Consider the following 18,062-nt stretch of genomic DNA (forward strand, 5'->3'; position numbering starts at 1 on the left):
TTCAAAGACTTATGCTCATTTCAATTATTCTAAAACAATAGTATTTATTTAGAAATCGATTCATTTGCCCCGAGTCTACCCAAGGAGAGAAACATATCTGTAATGGGATTATCTTTAGAGAGTAATCACTGTAATTGATGTAGCATGAATGTGGCAGTTTGATTATTCAAGGTCCCAGCTATGGAGAACACCATTCCCCAGGCAACTGATGACTAAAGCATTTTGGAGGCTGGCTAAAGGTGTAGATATGATGCAACGGAGGCAGACAGGCTGTGCAGGCACATAGCTCAGCTCTGATTAAGGGCAAAAGCCTCAAGCGTTTTCCCTGAAGCCCTCAATTTGGAGCACAAATGGCTAACGGGTATGAAAACAGTGGCAACAACTGTCATTCAGAGGACAAATTGTCCATGTACTTCCTCAGAGTGAAAGGAACTAAGAGAACCATGACTATTTGTGAGCATATAAATTAGGCAAACTGCTCTCTAGAGGGCTCTTCCTCTATTTTGACAACAGTCACCCATCAGTATGTCTTTAACTGTCCCTAGGAATTGACTCACCTTCAATATAAATTGAAATTCTATTCTCTGTCCCAAGGTTCCCCCTCGACTAATCCCTTAACTATTTGGTACCCACTCTTTGTCTTCAACACAACCTCTAGCTAGTCTTTCCTCCTCCTCAATTCTAATTGATTCATTCACTTATTTTTTACTTAATCAGCATTTTTGGGCACTGATTCTGTTACAATTAGGGATACTATGATGAACAAAATATGGATCTTGCCCTCAAAATGCTTGAAAGTTTCAATAGTGATTGTTCCTGTAGGCTTTAGGAGATGTAGGAGTTCACAATTTTTAGCTCCAGTGACCTGAAGAATGATATAGACAGAGATCTAAATAGATCTAAATGAAAAACTTAAGGGAAAAATCTAACATACAAGAAAAGAAAATGATCATGGTTTTGGACACATAGAATTTGAGGTAGTATAGTCATCCAAAAGGGGGGGTTCATCAATCAACTGGAGATGATCTAATGGAGGCAGACCAAGGATAAGACTATGGATAATAAAGGAATAAGAAAGGAATCACCATCAACAATAGCATGCTTGCTGTTAGGTGCCTGATAATTTAAACACTTCATATGTATTTTCTATAACAACTCATGACAGTGATGTACATATATGACTATTATCCCTATTTTTCAGAAGATAAAAACAATTCTTAGAGTGTTTCAGTAACTTACCAATGGTTATTATTAATAACAAATCCTGCATCCAGGATTTGAACCCTATGTCTATCTAATTCAAAACTGTATTGGGAGTAATCTGCTTGAGAGCAATAGTTGATAACATGAAAATGGATTATTTAAAGAAGTAAAGAAAAAGTGGAAAGAGATGTATATGTGCAGGAAGGGGGAGGATCCAAAAATGGGCTTTGGTGAACTGATGGAGGTAAAATACATCAATAACCTTTAGGCAGGCATTTGTCACTGTCCCCAGTGCCTAGAACAGTGCCTAGCCTATACTGGGTACTAAATGAATATTTGTTGAATAAATAGAGAAGCAAGAAGGAAAGATAAAATAGGAAAACCTGATTAACGCAATGAAAGCTGAGGATGGATTTTTGACTTGGGGAAGTGATCGACTTAATCAAATATTCAGAGAAGTCAAGACAAAGATGAGGAAAATAAACACTTAAATTTGAAATGAAGGAGTCATTAGTGACCTTGAGGAGACTGCAGGATTCCTATGAGAATAAAACCCAGAGGGCACAGTTTAAAGAGGGCATAGGTGGTGATCCAAGACAAGTGGCCAAGGTGGAACTTTACTGGAGATACTTAAGTAAGAGTCAGTGAAAATGTCAAGGAAACATTTTGCTAGAGGTAACTAGTGCCACTTGATTCTTAATTAAATTTTTACCCTGCCTTGACTGGTTAATCCAGAATTTTTTTTCAGAATTTTCTTCTAAATGGACACTAATTGCCTGGAACTTTGCTAACCTGTGTTTGCAAAGCTATAAAGTCCACTTACTTACTCAGGGAAAGGAATAACTACATTTATCAATATGCAATGTGCAGAGGAAAATATTCTTCACAGTTTTGTTATTACTATTATCTATGTTATTAGAATTCTATGCACTTAAAGTTTTAAAAGCATTCACAAATTTTAGAAAAAGACCAATTTCCTTTTAAATAAACATATTCAGTGACTTGAGAATGTTAAGATGTGCTAAGAGTACTTCTCAGATAAGGGCCCAGAGAGAGTCGGAGCTACATGGGAAGGCAGAAGTTCCCCAGGAGGATTATTGTGTTAGAAGCCAAGGTGCAGAGAAGGTAAGATGCTGGACATTTGCTCCACAGTTCTTATTATGACTCAATAACAGCAGTAATAATAATAATAGCTGCCATTGTGGAATATGGTCACAATAGAGCTGAAGGGCGTATTGGTTAGGGGCATGAACTTGGGTACCAAATTACCTGTCTCAAATCCCAACTCTGTTCTCTTTATCACTTAGGTTTTTGCAAGGACTAAATGAGTCAATGCATGTAGAATTTTTAGAATAGTGCTTGATACATAATGGGCTTTGCCATGACCCTCATTTCTTAGATGTATTTTACATATGAGATAGTATGTATTTACATTATGCATTATATACTCTGCATATAATATCTTACATATTGTAGCATAGTTTACTATTATATATACCATTGCATATAATTTATTGTTTATAATAAGAATAATATGGAATGTACAAAATCAAAACATGTAACAGTTCCATAAATTGTCCTTAAGATCACCAGCTTAATAATATGTATTAATGTATTTTATATAATTTATATTTTATATAATATGTATTTTCTATATTTATGATTAATATAGTAATATAATATATAATGTAAATATAATAATATTGACATCACTAATCTCTGAGCATGCCTCTTTTTATTACATATCTATTTAAGAAGTTGGATTCACTCTAGCCAAAAAAAAAAAAAAAACCCCAAAAACATGTTATTTCTAGTCAGAAGAAAAATAAAAAAGCCTATGCTTAACAGATGAAGGAAGTTTAAGAAAATAGGAGGTTGGTTTCAAAAGATTTGAGACATGAAAGGACTTGAAAAGTTCATTCGCCAATATTGTGTGGTCTGTGCTATCTGGTGGTGCCTTCCTGGAGACAAGAGCCCCGCTACATTTACTGTGCCTGTTGCATTTATTGATCATATGACTTGGGCTTAACTCCATCCAAGAAAAGATTGAACTGGCTCCTATCCCAGGCAAGGTCAAAGCTTTCAAGCATTAAATACCTTTTAACATAATACAGAGATTTAAACCCAAACAAAAAGGGGAAATTTGATTCACATAGTTCTTACGGTTTTATGCTCCATACAAGTTGGAATGATTAGGCTTGAGGATGTTAATTATTTTTCCATAACCTTAAGTAAAAAAAAAGGCTCAATACATTTGTTATGGTCCTTTCCCAAGAATTAGGGAACTCACAATTCAGAAACAAATTTTTAATATTTTATAATAAGCAGAGTTATGATTTAATGGTTTGAATTTTTGGATGAATCTAAGCTGGCTAGAAAGCCTTTAGTTTTAGAAACTGATGAACTAGAAGGAAAAATCCTATTTCCTACTACTATGCATTGAAGGGAATTCAGAGAGAAAATAACGACAGCCATTAGTACTACAAAGGTAAAAAATAAATACGTAAATGATTTAATTCTCATATTTGATCTGCTTGAAAAATTAATTAGTCTTAGAAAACTGCCTTCATCTCATTTGAAAAGATAATAGTTATTTTCAGACATCATTTCTTAGAAGGGAATGATGTCGGTTAGAAAAATAAATGTATACCAATTCTGTATGCATGCGACTCTTACTCTGCTTACAGGATGAATACCTCTTAATAGCTTTTGTTAGCTGCCTAAATAGCCCAATTTTATTGATTGGTCCATATCCCAGACCTTACATATTTGAACTTGCTTTATTTTTTATTTTTTTAAAGATTTTATTTATTTATTTGACACACAGAGAGAGCGAGAGAGAGAGAGAGAGAGAGAGAGAGGGAGAGAGCACAAGCAGGGGGAGCGGCAGGCAGAGGGAGAAGCAGGCTTCCTGCATGAGCAGGGAGCCCGATGTGGGGCTCGATCCGAGGACCCTGGGATCATGGCCTGAGCTGAAGGCAGCGGTTTAACCAACTGAGCCACCCAGGTGCCCCAGAACTTGCTTTATTTTTTATAAGCTTGCCTTGAGTTTCATACCCTTGCTAGAACTTCTGCAAGCATAACAATAAGCAAAGCTTTTGCTAAGCATATCCAAACGTAGCACCAAATTTTATATTTACAAAGCACAATTTACTGGGAAGAGTGACGATCATAAAGATGCATTTTCCAAGCACTTTTTACAGGATTCAGAGAATTTCAATGATTTATATCAACACAGGAGAAGAAAATGAGATTACAAGGTAGGAAGGAGCAGGGTGGTTTATAATCAGAACATGAATCAATTTCACATAATTTTCTGATAATAAACTCTTTCCTGTGTCACTCATATAGGTTCCGATTAAAGAAATTATAAGTGGTGCAACTTCAGTCACCACTAACATAATTATCTCATTTAGCCCCCTGCTAAGAGATACAGTCTGGAGTTGATGCTTTTATTACAAAGCCTGTGTTCAGTATCTATTAACTATGTGATTTGGGCAAGTTATTTTTCTAAAATAGGGATAAGGGAACACCCATCTCATAGAGTTACTGAAAAGAGTAAACAAGTGAGTTTTTACATCTAAAGTGCTTAGAATATACCTGGCAAACTGTAAATGCATTTGAACTACTGTATTAACCAGCTTCTAAATTATACCAGGGAAAATTCACACAATAATTTTTCTTACTGGTGCCATGATAAATGAGATGTTTTAAAAAATTGCTATCTATGAAAAGTGCAGGTTTATCAGTTTAAAGTTTCCATAATAGAACAACATTACTACTTGTGAGAGGATCCGTGATCATAAATGGGAAAGAATAAAACAAAGGAAGGAACACCTAAGTCAAGAAGACCTAAGTCTTAAAAAAAAAAAAAAAAAAAAAGACCTAAGTCTTTTTCCCTTCTACTCAGTGATCTCTCCCTCTCACCACGCTCTGCTATTTCCAATAAAACTAAAATCTAATGATAGTCCTGACCAAATGCCATGTGAACTTCTTTCCTCTGAAAAGTCATGGGGCTATTTCCATAGTGATAAAAATTTGCCTCTTACAGGCTTACTTGCTCAGGCTACCATTTTCCCTTAGGCCCAAACCTTAAAGTTTAACTGAGCAGACAGTTGACATTTGGAATTTAATATTTTAGATTTCATTTATTCAAGAACAATCCTGAAGCTCCATCACATGGAAAATCCATCATTTTGCAGAGGTATAAGTTTAAATCATGCCATCCTGATGAAACCAACACAGGAGTCAGCTACTGAACTAGTGAATTGGATCCTCCAACCCACACTTTTATGTAAATATTAAAAGCAAATTTATTCAAGATTATGACTTAAGATAATATACCTTTCTTCCACCCTAACAGGAGCAGTAGTTCTGCAAATAGCCTGCACATCATTTGCATCTCAAAATGTTCTGAACTAGCATAGTTCAAAACACTGGTTATGGTTATACATGAATTAAAATTCATGGAATGATCAAACTTATTTGTAATGTCCCCTTTGTCAAAACTTGGGGCCATGTGGCAGGATTGGGTGATGGAGTGAAAAAGATTCTGAAAGTGTGAATGTTATTTTGAAGTCCCTAAAAATTGCTTTTATTATATCACAGCATCATTAAGTGTCTAAAAGGAGGGTAACTTAATATTTTTAGCTAACTTCTATTATTAATAGCCAAGTTGTATTTTAGGGGAACTGACAATAATTTGGGGGTTCTTTCAGGTCATGGGGAATACAGGTCATGGAGAACACAAGTAGGTAAATTATAGAGTATTTATGTTAGCTCCGCTCCTCCCCAGGACAGTTTTTGATAAACTTTACATGGTAGATGTATGGTGTAAGAGTATGTGGATGTATGTACATGCCCAAGTGTATGCCAACTGAATTTAAGCTTAAGTATGATTCTAAGATATCAGCAAGTAGGGTAGGAAGGGTTCATGTCATAAGATCCAAAGGATCCAAAAGGTTCCCCCTCACAATGAGTTACCCTCTTCTTTTTACTCCTAGACCCACCATTGAACCCTCATAGTTATTTTTTTTTTTCTCTTAAGCCATGGAACACTCAATTTAGTGAGATTTTGCACAGAAGCCCAAGATGAAAAACAGGTAAAACTAAACTTCTGTGGTAGGTGGTCCAGGTAGCAATGTATGGAACTGTGACCACTGCTTTTTTTGCCCACTGCACGTTCTCCCTCCTTCTCCATTATGGAAGAGCATGAAAGGCCTCCTTTCAGAAAAAAAAATTGTGTCCCAGCAAAGGGAAACAAAAAAAAAAAACACTGAGCTAACTGAAACCACTAATCCTTACTGAAATCAGGAGAGAAAGGACGCTGGTAGAGTCCATATTCTCTTCTTGACAATGATGTAACATCTGGCAAACTACTCTCCAAGATTCATTTCTCTCATCCATCAAAGGAGACTAATAATCAAGAAGGCTAAGTTAGGCTTACTTACTATATACTATGTTGAAATGTTGATATTATTGTCAGAAGTTCATTCATTCGTTTAAACACATATTTATTGAAGACCTGCTATGTGCCCGAAACTATGCTGGGTCCCAGGAAACCAAAGACAAAAAGGCACGATCCTTGCCTTGTAGAACTTTGCTAGTGAAAAAGTCATGCAAAGCTGCTTGAGGGAATTAGGGAAGGCCTTCCAAGAGCACTTGCACAGTAACCACAGGAAATGAGGATGCAGGACTGGTAATTTAGGTGGGGCAAAGAGGAGAGGAAAATTGTTTCATCCTTTGAGGATGGAGGATTACAAACGCAGGTGGTCTTCTTGGAGTCTTGGGTCTCTCTTGGCATCTTGGGCAAAAACTTTAACATGTCAAAGAGCAGGGCTCTCCTTACATCTCTCCACAAATCCTGCTTTGAACAGACTGTCTCAATCACTACACTTCTACAGTCTGTTATAATCATCTGTGTAATTGTCTGTCTTCAGCACTACAGTGGGATCTGTTTGTTCTATATTGTGTTCCTAGGCAGTGACTGACAAATGACATCCACTTAATATGTATTGAGTGAAGGAATGGATGGATGATTTAGTGAATAGATAGGGAAAAAGAGTTAGAACAGCAAGAACATAGTATTTGCTTACTTCAAAGTTTACTTTGGATCCTGTTCAACATACTAATGAATCCTAGCCTCCAACCCACTCTTTTAGGTAAACATGAAAAGCAAATCCTATCAAGATGATTAGTCAAGATAGAATATGTTTCTCCCACCCTAATAGGAACACTGATTCTGCAAATAGCAATATGTCCCTGGCAGCCCCTCCACAGTATTTAGACTATAGATGATGTGTGCCGTCTGGGTCCTTGGGACCTTGAAAGATTGCTCCTACCTCTTCTCCATGTACTTGAAGTACATATCACCTCAACATGTAATCTACACAAGGCAAGCATTTATGAGCAATGGGACAACCCAGGAATGAGCAGAGAATAAATAAAAAACTTTGTGAAAGAGGGATGGGAGGTATGGGTTTGGGGGAGGTTTGTGCAATAGGGTTTTCATCTTTATGGACCTGGCAAACAGAATCTTTGGGAGAAAAGAGCTCAGGCATATATATTTTCAGCTTAACAAACTCACAAATCAGTCTGATTATTCAGCAATTCAACTAGGATCTGCTTTACATCTCGTAAACAAACACTTCTGGTTTTACCTTTTTGGGTTCTGGCATATTATTAATATAAATAGTGTAGATTCCACTTTTATTAAAACCAGCTTGATATACATCTGCACAGTCTCTAAATGGTTTCTCTTCCTCTTTTTTTCCTCCCTTTAGTAAAACTGCAAAAAAAAAAATTGCAATATGTGAGCAAAAATATCAGTACCATTAGTACCCGAATGGATCCAAGTCTTTATTTCCTCCAAACAAATGTCAATATTGCATTTACTGACAAATCAATCATAAAGACAATACTAGATTTGAGCTGACTCACAAAATTACAAAACTAACGGAAAAATCTGTAGAGCAATTTCTAACTGAATACTTTTTATATTTTGCTTACTTAAATTTTGTTTTTATCTATAATTTCCAGAACATCAACTCAAGGGACAAATGGCCTGATAGTGTAACACCTCCAACTAGTAATAATTATGTCAATTTTCCTCCAAAATTTCTAAAATGTTCTTACCTAGATTTCATAGGAAACTTTAAAAAAAATGCTAAAGCGTTTTTGGAGGAGGAAGAGATAATGATAACAAATTCAAAAATAAAAATACCATATGGAGGTTTAAAACACTAAAAGTAGATAGAACTGTTTTTCTGTGGCTTTGGACTGATAAGCTCCTAGAAATTTCTATTAAAAAAAACACACCTCAAAATATTTAGATTTAGAAAGTAGAAAAGAGCCTCTGACCTAATTTACCTAGAAAGAAAAGGCAACTGAACTTTGTTTTTTTTTTTTTTTAAGATTATTTATTTATTTGACAGAGAGAGACACAGCGAGAGAGGGAACACACAAGCAGGGGGAGTGGGAGAGGGAGAAGCAGGCTTCCCGTGGAGCAGGGAGCCTGATGTGAGGCTCGATCCCAGGACCCTGGGTCCATGACCTAAGCCGAAGGCAGATGCTCAACAACTAAGCCACCCAGGCACCCCTGAACTTTGTTTTTTATTTAATGCCTGAAGTTAAACTATCGGGCAGATAATATACCAATAAAAGAACACAAATGAATAAGTTTTGAAATTAACATATAGGGGAAGAGTTCAGTAAAGGGTGGAAGACAAATGAAAAAGGAAATTTAATTAGATAGGCTCTACTGAGAATTTTATTCACTGACCTTCATCTATTATGAAGTTCTTATTACTGAGATCAAAATACAAAAATGACTCATCTTTAGTAGTCCTTTGCTAAAGATATACATGGCACATTTACAAACTATTTATTAATATTTTCTAATAAACATATAGTTTAGTAATTCGTTTCATTAACCCCTTCAAGAAGATTTTTTAAGATTATTTTATCACCTTGCCCTTAAAGTCTCATGTTATTTAATAAATACCTGCTTTCAATCACTTTGAGTCATGATGGCCTTTTTTAATAAGAATCAAAAGTAAACTATTAAATGATGCTTTTGAATTGATTTTACATGCTCTAACAATCTAAAGCAATAGCCTGATTTAAACTTAAGAAGCATGAGTTTACCAATTTATAGGTAATTAAAAATAGTCTAAACTGATGGAAAGAATGACTATCTCAATATAAATACTTCAAATTTCCAAAAATAATTACGTTTCAAGAAAATGAAATATCCACTCAGATATACTGCCATAGCAAAAATATAGAATTATAACGTTTAATAGTATTATGGTTTTCTATACAGCTCATGTGTGCACTGATGGCTTTGTCTACTTATATTAATAATTACATCTAAACACCACCATTGCAGCTGCAATATCAACACACAATAAGTAGAGGACTATGCATTCATAGGACAGTGAAGAAGCATGGCACAGAAGGTATGCAAATAGCAATTTAAAAATGAATATATAAATGCTGATTCAAAAGCCATCTTTAACTGCAATGGGTGTGTTATGTAAAAGTATTGTTCTGAAAAACATCAACACAGTTCATTTGTACTTGCTTATTTTAAGTTAATGGACTGCTATTTTTCTAAAACAAAACCTTCCTAAATTCTCAATGTTTAATCTTCTATTGAAACAAGTTGAAAATGACCAAATTAGAAGCAAAAAAAAAAAATTAAAAAGGGAAGGGATGTAAAGAAATGCCAAATAAAATTTATGATCCCTTGAGAGGATGAACACAGGAAGATGTGGTCAAGAGGAATTCAACGGTAAACCCATTTTTCTTTTTTGGGTAAGAGATGGGGAAAGTCACTTATCTAAGGAGAAAATGCTTCTCTTACAGAATATACCACTTCCTGCTCCTCCTTATTTAGTTATGCAGTGACAATACACTCCATTCCCACTTCTCTGTCACCTCCCCTCCTCTTTTCCTTTTCTCCTCAGGAAGATGTGGGTGAAAGGGCTGTTGTGTGGGAAGAGGGAAACCCACACATATTTTCAATAATAGAGAAAAATAAAAGAAGCTGAGTATTAGTTTATTTTTATGGAAACTGCATAAAAATGATGTTCAAACCATGAATATAAGTCTTATAACTGGAAAAATGGCTTAAAGATTCTATCATAAGAGGAACAAATAGTATTATGGTTATACTATGGATTTGTTGTTATTGTAATGGCAACATACCTTATGAAGATATTTCATTTACTTGAAATATAGTTTGGTATTTTTGAAAAATAGAATCACATTCTTTCCAGAAGAAACAGTCATTTTTCCAGAAAGATTGGATTGCTTGTATTTAATTACTTATTAATTAGTAAACATTATGTTTGAAAGTTTGATCCAGGCTATATTTTAGAGTATTAAAGCACTTAAAATCAGTATAAAAGCTCCATTCACAGCTTACCTTTGACATTTGTATTAAGTACTATGGTTTGAAAAAGGCCCTTCTATAAAGGTAGACTGATCTTCAGTTTTTCTTTTTTCAATCTACAAAGTGGGGCAGTTAAACGTAGCTCTGAGGCAAGTGTATGGATTATTTAACCCAGCAGAGTGACTGAATTACAGTAAGAACTCAAGAAATGGTAGTTATTATTATTGTTATAGTAATAATATTATTAATGGCAACATTATATCATTATTCTTTCTTACAGAAGTGACACTAGTAGGCTGGAGAAGGCCAGCGAGTCCAGTCAATGGAATAGTAGATCTTCCATCCTCAAATCCAATATTATAGCTGACCAAATGTTAGCAATTACAACTGACTGGTTATATTTAGGAGTATACTGAACTGGCCTTTCCTTATCAAAGTTGGCTAATTGGTTTATTTTATTCATTGACTATACCACATCATAACATTGTTTAAGTCTAAAAAAACCCAGGTAATCTAATCTTGCTGCATATATAAACTTAATCTGAACAGTTAAAATTAAAAGATTATTTCAGATGAAATGACATATGATGTGTATAACAACGCACTGATTGTAGAAGTTTTAATCCCATAACTTTAATTTGCATGACTAATTATTTTCTTTGTTATGCACTAGAGATATTATGGTTATGTATTATAAAGCTGGACACATAATAAACATTTTAAAAGAAAGAAAGACAATAAAAAGATGAATTTACTGACCATTACAAGTGTCAGAACTAAGGATACATTTTTGTAGGAGGTCTTGAGTTTCAATAAAATGGAAGATAATGTCCAGAAGAATGTATGGTGAATGACATGATACAGATATGGAATACATGATGGAATAGGATGAAAGAAGCATCAGCTGGACGAGCCAGCGACAATAGAGAGCTGACTGAGGTGTTTTTCTATCTGTCAAAGTAGCTCAAACTTTTTATAATAATAGACTGGTTTAAAAGCATGAATTAAAAAATTTATCTTTATATTTAAAAGTTCCTTCTTTGATCATATACTCTCTTTTTCCTCTCCCTTTAATTCTTAATGAGTTTGTCTTTCCTCTAATTGAGAGTCTGGATCCCCACCATTACTATCAGTCCCGCACTAGCCTCCCTTTCCTTTCCTCCTAACTTCCATCTCACCATCAGGTATTAAAAAACAGTTCAGGTTGGAATTCCTCGTGGTCTCCACCCACTGTCCTTTCATCTACTAATCCCTTGCATGGGTAAATCCCAACTAAAGGAAGGACATTTATTCATTTTCTCACCCCTGCTTTCAGATTGCAAACACTGAAGTGAGGCTTTTTAATGTCATACAAATGCATATTTTCTAAACTCAGCAATGCTATATTGGGATGCCTGGGTGGCTCAGTCAGTTAAGCATCTGCTTTCGGCTCAGGTCATGATCGCAGGGTCCTGGGATTGAGTCCCGCATCAGACTCCTTGCTCAGAGAGGAGTCTGCTTCTCCCTCTGCCTGCCGCTCCCCCTGCTTGTGTGTGCGCTCTCTCTCTCTGACAAATAAATAAATTTAAAAAAAATCCATGCTATATTTATTAATTCAACAAATATTGATTGAGCATCTTTCCTGTGCATGACTTCTCCCAGACAGTGAAGATACAGACATAAGAAAACCACAATCTGCTCTTAACGTAATCACAGTCTGATGGGAGAAAGTCCTACTATATTAGTAGGTCTTCTAATGATAACTCATGATAGATACATCCATGATTAGTACTTTCCATGACAGAGGAGAATTCAAGCTAGCTTAAGCAAAAAGATAATTTATTCAATCATAAACAATTGTTTACATAAACAATGTAAAATAGAATTTTAGGTAAAGTATAATCAGATTTTAAAGAATGTGAAGAGGAATTGGTTTCTTTATCTTTTTTTTGGACACAGCTGATGAGTCTCTGCCTGGTCACAAGATGACTAGCAACAGCTTCTAGAGCTATAAGGTTACCAGCTTGAATATAGCACCAAAGAGAGATTATGCACACTACTGTTATTTTGGAGGTATGTATCAAGTTCACTGGGAATATTCAGGGAGCATATATTCTGTCTGCCATGTAAACTTGGGGAAGGCTGTCCAGAAGAGAGGACAGTTGAATGAAAAAGAAAAAAAAAAACAAAAACGTAAAGCAGTTTATCTGAACTAAATTTTAAAAGCCTGGTATGGCAATTCAAAGACTTTGTGCACACCAATATCAACAAATAATTCTAGAAAGTCTTAGGAAAGAATCATTATTCATTCTTTTCATTTAGCCTTATCTCTATCACCTAATCTTCATGATCTAAAGGGAAAGAATAGGGACACAAGCAGGTGCATGTCTGTCTTTCACCAGCCAACATTCAGTCAATAAGCAACCTGAGACCCTGATTGCAGCAACTGTTGACTTTATCTGGCTCTCCCTTTTATTTGCCCAACAAATTTCAATCCAGATGGCATGTCTACCACTGGGCTGACTTGAGGGAAGAACCATAAAGCTGAGACAGAGGGTCACTTCAATTCAGATGAACCCTCAAGAGAAAACTTCCTGGAATGTGAAATTGGTAATTCTGAGTTGTAGCAAATCTAGTACAGAACATAGGAAACAGTTAGCCTTTGCTATACCAGAGACAATGTAAAAAGCCAAAGTCCTTGATCCTAGTTACTTCCCAATAAACTGCCATAAAGGGGTCGATTCTTCAAATATTCTTTTTAAATCTTAGATGTGGCTAATGGTTCCTATCTCTCTAGTATTTAGCAAACATCACAATATATGTGGATCAAGTTATTTGTTTAAGGATAATCCTTGTGTTACTTATTGGACCATCATCACTATGGAGATCACAGTACAGGAACTGATCCTAAATCTGTAATTTTTCACCTCAACAGGACACTGAAGTTAACTGAACATATGGATAAGTAAATCATCATATCTGATAAGGTGCAAACAAGCAAACAACTGACTGATTAGATTCTATACTGTTCCACCAGGTGTGTGGGCATCTCGTGGAAAAGCCATTTGAAGATACTCCCTAGATTCCTAATTTATAAATAATACATTATGTTAAAAAAAAAAAGAAGAAGATAGCAGGAAGGGAAGAATGAAGGGGGGGAAACCGGAGGGGGAGAGGAACCATGAAAGAGTATGGACTCTGAGAAACAAACTGAGGGTTCTAGAGGGGGTGGGGGGATGGGTTAGCCTGGTGATGGGTATTAAAGAGGGCACGTACTGCATGGAGCACTGGGTGTTATACACAAACAATGAATCATGGAACACATCAAAAACTAATTATGTAATGTATGGTGATTAACATAATTTAAAAAAACCAACTCTATGGTTAAGGGATTGATGTGTATTTGGCAGATCCTTTACCAACATGCAATAGAACTTTCTGAACATGTTCATATCATATTTTGTCAAACTACTGCAACTGATATACCTGATTAATCAGTTGCATTTCATGAATACTTTTTCATTTTTAAACATTTAAAATGTTCTCAGCTTCAAAAAAAAAAAAAGAAAGGACTTAAAAGTGGAAGAAGGTAATACCTTGCACTTCACGAGTGGAAAATTAAAAGGTTTACAGGCAATATTCAATATTTCAGTATTATGTGTGTGGGTATGAGGGTGAGGGATATTTACCAATGACTTTATAAATACATACCACATTATGCATAACTACATAAATACATAAAAGCTTTATGCTTCTGAATTGAAAATTTCAAAGTTGGTATTTTATTTTATATAAAACATATGCATATGAACCTAAATACCTAGGGGTTTATATCTCAGCATGATTTTTAACCTACAAAAATGGCAATTGCATACAATTTAATGTAACATATTTGTACATATATATGTTTATGTGTGTAAATGTATTATATATATAGTGCAAATTGCTATATCACAGTATAACAAACACATATTCTATTTGTAAATACTTTAAATCTGAAGTCTTTGGGTGAATAGCTAAAAGGTTCTCTTTTTAAAGATCTACTACTCTTTTCCCCATAGTACCCCGAAACTCAGTATAAAAGAACACCTGAAGATCATTTACTTGCTACATTATTACTTTAATTAAAATTTTTGTAAAAGGAAGTGTTCTTTGTGTGTGCTTATTTTGTAGATGATACTTAAAATCTTAACTACCCATCATCTTCTTGGTGGAACTATAATAATCGTGATTATAATAAAATCAATTGGCACACTCAGTATTAGAAATTAGCACACTTACTATGTGTTCAACTCTGAATTTTGTCAGCCAAGTATGTTTTATATGCCTTGTTTCATTTAGTCCTCGTAAATACCTTATGAAATACTGTTATCAATATATTGTTGTATATATGAGGAATCGGAGGCTCAGAGATGCTTTCTAACTTCATTAAAACTTCTAAGTAGTCACACTCTTTTGACTATAAAGCCAAGAATCTTAACTATTTCTTACTGGCCCCTGGAGTGAAGTCAAAGCCAAACAGTACTCCAATGACTCATCTGTCACAGAGTCCCCAGCAATACTTATCTCAGATGACAAGGTCATACCCAGGGTCTTGGGTGAATCAGGACAGGCCTTAATTCAGAATGGCTATGGCCTCTTCTCTCGGAAGCAGGGAGTATTGGAAGAGTGACAGGGGTTAGGAAAGATAAGAAAGAAGAAAAATGTTGAGGATAGAAGAGGGCCACAGGCAGCAGAATTATGTGTGAGGTGGGAACTCCCAGCAGAAATGTGGAGCACTGGTGGCTGCAACTTCAAAAGCTAACAGAGCATGAGGAAATAAGAGGTGCCTGAGAAGCTATATTGGATTTCATAATGTCTATATCTTAAAAATCATGCTGACCAAAATTTACCCTCATTAATCTTGGATAATATTCTCACAAGCCTAAATTACTTGATGTCCCAACCTCTGGACCATCTGCTGAAGCTACAAGTTTAGAGGAAGAGCTGGTAGGGAAAGGGAGGGTGAGCATATGTGTGGTATTTGTGTGGGAGTGTGTGTGTGTTCACCTTCCAGAATCAGGCATGAAGACAACAACAACAACAAAGTGATAATATCAAAAGGTTTTTTTGTGTGTATGAGGAAGAGACAGTAATCTTAGAAGTAGGCAAAAATAAGAAATGAGAACAGTTTGGGCAGTATATAAGGGACAAATCATATACTTTTCCAAAGGCATAGTGGCATTCTGATGCAAATTAGGTCATGCTGATGATAGTAAATTAAATTATTATAAAAAGCTTCAATTTTATTCAATCTTTTCTGAAAGAGAAGATTAAAACAATGCAGAAGATGTACTATCACAATATTTTTTAATTTTCTTAATATTTTACTACTTGAAGAGATACATTTTAATTATCTGGAGAATATATGACCCCTATGTATAATTGTAGTTGTATATATTTTTAGTAATATTGAGATGTATGTATAAATTACAGAAACTGTTAAATCTAGGTGGACATGCAAACCACCCTATGCCATAGGTAGATTACTAATTTTATGCTATTATTTTTAGTGTAGGATAATGAAACATCAAGTAATTCTACATAATTCTACTTTAGTTTGATTAGCGTATTCAAATAAAATTTCCAGTGTTCTTCTAATGTGAAATGACTCATATATAACTGAATGTATATTTAATGCATATTACATTTAAAGCAACAAAGGATGCAAAAAAAGAATTGAAAGTTGAAAATGGATTTACATACAACCTTTGTTTAATCAAGTAATACTCATTTTTCACAAAATTTATTTCTGTGTTTCCCTTTTGGGTACCCTGATGGGCAGTTACGAGTGCTACATGACCCTTGCCATTTGTTCAGAAGGTCATTTCATTAAAAATATTTCAGGTGTTTCATGTGTGTTAATTTCCCATGTAATGTTTTTGGCCTGACTGAAATATATTGATTTTGAACAAAAGATTTCCCATGCGTGTGGGAAAGCTTAAAGGGTCTTTTGTGCTTTGTTATAAGTAGACAAATAATTGATTTCAGCAAAAGCCATTAAAAATGGAATGAAAGTCCTTGGGCAATGCTATAAATGGAAAGAAATTGCCAGATGCTTTTGAAAACTGACAAAAAAACCCCACAAAAAACCAAAAACAAAACCAAAACACTTCACTTTGAAGTTTTAAATAAATAGAGGCTGACTGTCACCATAGGTATGTCACTTCGATTCTTACTCTTGGGGTAAATCTACTTGATGAATAATACTTGATTACCATGCTGAGGTTCATTCTGAACTTGGGGTTTTCCTAGTCATTAGAAGTGATACAAAACGAAGAGAAGAAATGGAATGATTGATGAGTCATAAAATGTGTGGATTTGTCTAGGACACCAGACAAACTCTAAGGTGTGTGGTAGTTTTATGTTAAGCAACTAGCAGCAGAGCTGGGACTAGAACCCAGATGTCCTTGATTCCTGTTCCTCCTAGACCAACATGCCTTGCCCTCTAGATGGCATATGTCATAGGTGCTCCAAGACGCCGATTATGTGACCATCTCTGTCTAAATCCCAGCTCTAGGGAGATGAGTTGGAGAATTAATTATGGTTGAGATTCAGTCTATTTGTGCACTTGTAAGTATGTGTACATGAGGCCAAAACAACCAGCAAAGCTTCCTTTAGAACCAAATCTCCACTTAAAATTAAACCCAAAGTTCAAATTCACTACCCTAAAGGAACTCAGGCTGGCTATGAAAACAGAATGTTCACACCTAAAAATAATTATGGATATATGCAAAGACACAATAAAATACACAATTAAAAGAGGTTTGGCTTAATTGGTATTTCATTTAATAATTTAACTTCATCATAAATTCATTTAAAAAAAGTAGATTGTTCTAGGTCACATATTAATGTGATTCCTTATTGGAAATGGTTCCATTCAGAATGTGAACATCCAAGCCAGTGATAAGATAGAGTCCAGTGTCCTTAGTTATCATGTTGATATTCTTTAGTTGAAAATAAATGGTGAGCTCTAATAGGAAACTAAAAATGTTTTTTATCAATAGTTTTAAAGGTTCTTTACAATCAACTTTTAGAAAAATGCTAAAAATCAGTATTATTTTGTTTATATGTATTTAAGCCTAACTGATTGGTTTTAATATTTCTCAGGTTTTATTTCATCTTTTTCCCTTCTTAAAGCAGAAGACATTTCATGAGGGTTTATGGTTAATGTGATGCATACATACTTAATGATGTTAATAAAATGTGGGTTTTTTTTCCTTACTTTCCCTCCAAGTGATTAGAGCTGTCATTTGGACTCTGTGTAAAGTACCAGAGCTTATCTGTAAGGAACCACTGTTCCATTATGACCCTGGACTTAGAAAATATCTGTTCAGTTCAACTTGAGTGTGGATGAGTCCAGGAAACGACTCAGTTGAAATTTTATTAAAAATATTTTGTGCTTCTTTACTTTAACCAACCAGACCATGAAAGCACAAGAGAA

The 18,062-nt window shown here is 35.0% G+C and overlaps 1 protein-coding gene across 5 annotated transcripts in view; it reads right to left on the reverse strand.

Moving 5' to 3' along the window:
- The window catches only part of ANGPT1 (angiopoietin 1), a 245,927-nt gene that overhangs the window by 44,831 nt on the left and 183,034 nt on the right, over positions 1–18,062 (reverse strand). For all 5 annotated transcript variants that reach the window (XM_027577787.2, XM_027577761.2, XM_027577770.2 and 2 more), the window contains one exon: positions 7,863–7,990. In XM_027577787.2, the coding sequence (XP_027433588.1) occupies positions 7,863–7,990 (128 nt within the window). The remainder of the gene's footprint in view (positions 1–7,862; positions 7,991–18,062) is intronic.

The sequence above is a fragment of the Zalophus californianus genome, chromosome 4 (genome assembly GCF_009762305.2).
Source record: "Zalophus californianus isolate mZalCal1 chromosome 4, mZalCal1.pri.v2, whole genome shotgun sequence".
Lineage (NCBI taxonomy): Eukaryota > Metazoa > Chordata > Mammalia > Carnivora > Otariidae > Zalophus > Zalophus californianus.